Raw genomic sequence first — 2,145 nt, forward strand, 5'->3', positions numbered from 1 at the left:
TTACAGCTGGAAACCAGAAGTCAGGATGAATTCTGGGTTTGGACCTTCAGAGCCACATGAAGACGGTTACAAAGTCGGCCWTCCATCAGCTCAGAACGTTAAAGATCTGCTGCTGTTGGATGAACTGTCTGGACCTCCCTGGTCTTCTGGTTCTGGTTCTGCATCAACAGAACCAGAACCAAACATGGACAAGCAGCTCCTTCAAATCGAATCTTTTCAATAAATGGATCCTGACCAACATTTCGATGGTGGATTTAAAGTCGACAAAATGTTTGTTTCTGGTTCCATAAAGAGTTTATGACGTTTTCATGTTGCTGAAATGTGCAGCAAAATTAAACCTGTAAAAATGTATAAATTCGCTGCTGATGTTGAACATCTGCTCTGCAGTGGTGATGATGAGGAGCGGGGTCTTCGTCCTGTTTCCTTTAATAAGCCGCCGACTGCAGCCGCTGCTGTGAGCTGCTCATGTTAATTGGCAATAATCAAAAAAAGGCCCAGAGCGCATGAATTTATCATCAGGCTCGTCAGACTCCACAGTATCTGTGTCTCAATATTTTATTAGTGTAACTGAATATAAAAGAGGAATATTACATCCCGGAGCGTCGGGAAGTTCGCTTCTACCAAACAAGCCGGAGATTTTTCTGCTTTCTGGAGAAATAAAAACACTTTTTCCACTTTCTGCCCTTTTGTCTCCAAAACACAAAAACTCGGATTAAAAACATGAATCAAAAAACTGGCTGCTTTTTACGGGGCTTCTGGTAAAAGTTCAACGATGATCCAAAACACGCGACAGAAAATCCACCTCTGAGTCAGTCAAACATACAAAATATGGGTTTTTGATTGGCCTAGTCAAAGCACAAACATTTATAACACTGTTTTAAAACACAAAGTTCCTCCACAGACTCATTTCCAGAGGCCAGAGGAGTTGGGGAGGATGTGGAGTTTGATCTGATGGGATTATTTTACCTGGATTAATAATCTGAAAGTCACAGGAACAACATCAGGGACCAACGTTCCCGCCTCTGTTCATTCCTGATTCATGGGAACAACCCAGGAATGTACGGCAGCTGAGTCAGGATCAGCAATCTACCAAAGACTCTCAGGCCTGAAATGTTTCTAAGATGATTTTTACGAAAACACTCATGATTCCATCTGTTTCATGAAGTGCAGCTTCGTGTTTTATCATGTTTGTTCCTTCTTCTTCCTGTCTGGCTGCACAGAGTTTCTGCATTTAATCACATTTTCTAATGCGTTGAAACAGTAAAACCAACAGAACGGAGAGTTTGAGGGTTTTAAACGCCATCAGAATTTATCATGACAACGGCAAATCAAAATTCTTTTCATAATAAATTTATGATGATGGACACGTTAGATGCTGCATTCAGTTACTCCAGATTTGTTTTGTTGCTGCTGATTTAAACCAGGTTTTCATGACAGACATGAAAAGGTTGGAGGTTTTCAGAGCAGATTCTCTTCAGGTGGTTTGGAAACGTTTCAGAGACGCAGCGTCCGGCAGAAACAGACGGCGTTCACGTTTAATGATCAGATCACCTGATTAATCATGTGGTTAACGGTCAGATGTTTGGGTTTTTCTGTGAAGCGGTGAGTCCGGTTTGCGGGATGAAGCGGAGGACTGACCTTGGTTGCAGAGGGAGCCGAAGAACCCGCTGAGGCAGTCGCAGCGGCCGGTGACGTGGTGGCAGGGCGCGTCGCTGTGGACGCACTGAGGACACGGCTGGCTGCAGCGCAGGCCGTAGGACCCTGGGGAGCAGGCTGCAGGAAGCACAGAACAGCTGATCTGAGCGATTGACGTCCTGCTGCTGGAGGGTCTCAGGTTCTGGTCCCAGCACTGACCCAGACTCATTCGTCAGGCCGTTAATTTGCTTTTATTGATGTTGGTCTAAGTGGCAGGCTGCTCTCCTGCCTCCCTCTCGCTTCTGCTTCCTCCTAATTAAGATAATTACTTCAACTGTGAACTGAGGAGCCTTAAATCTCCCACTGTGATCCACAGAGAGGAGAGGAAACCAGAGATCCAGATCCACCAGAACGGTTCTGCAGCCAGGAGCCAACAGGAAGGAGCAGAGCACCTGGAGCAGGCAGGAAGCTAACAGGAAGGAGCAGAACACCTGGAGCAGGCAGGAAGCT

At 45.7% G+C, this 2,145-nt stretch overlaps 1 protein-coding gene across 1 annotated transcript in view; it reads right to left on the bottom strand.

Moving 5' to 3' along the window:
* LOC103460131 (multiple epidermal growth factor-like domains protein 11) overlaps nt 1-2,145 on the bottom strand; it is a gene marked incomplete at its 5' end in the record, with an annotated part of 84,203 nt that overhangs the window by 20,179 nt on the left and 61,879 nt on the right. The window contains one exon of the mRNA XM_017303095.1: nt 1,639-1,773. Within this exon, the coding sequence (XP_017158584.1) occupies nt 1,639-1,773 (135 nt within the window). The remainder of the gene's footprint in view (nt 1-1,638; nt 1,774-2,145) is intronic.

Source organism: Poecilia reticulata, unplaced genomic scaffold (genome assembly GCF_000633615.1).
Source record: "Poecilia reticulata strain Guanapo unplaced genomic scaffold, Guppy_female_1.0+MT scaffold_181, whole genome shotgun sequence".
NCBI classification, from domain to species: domain Eukaryota; kingdom Metazoa; phylum Chordata; class Actinopteri; order Cyprinodontiformes; family Poeciliidae; genus Poecilia; species Poecilia reticulata.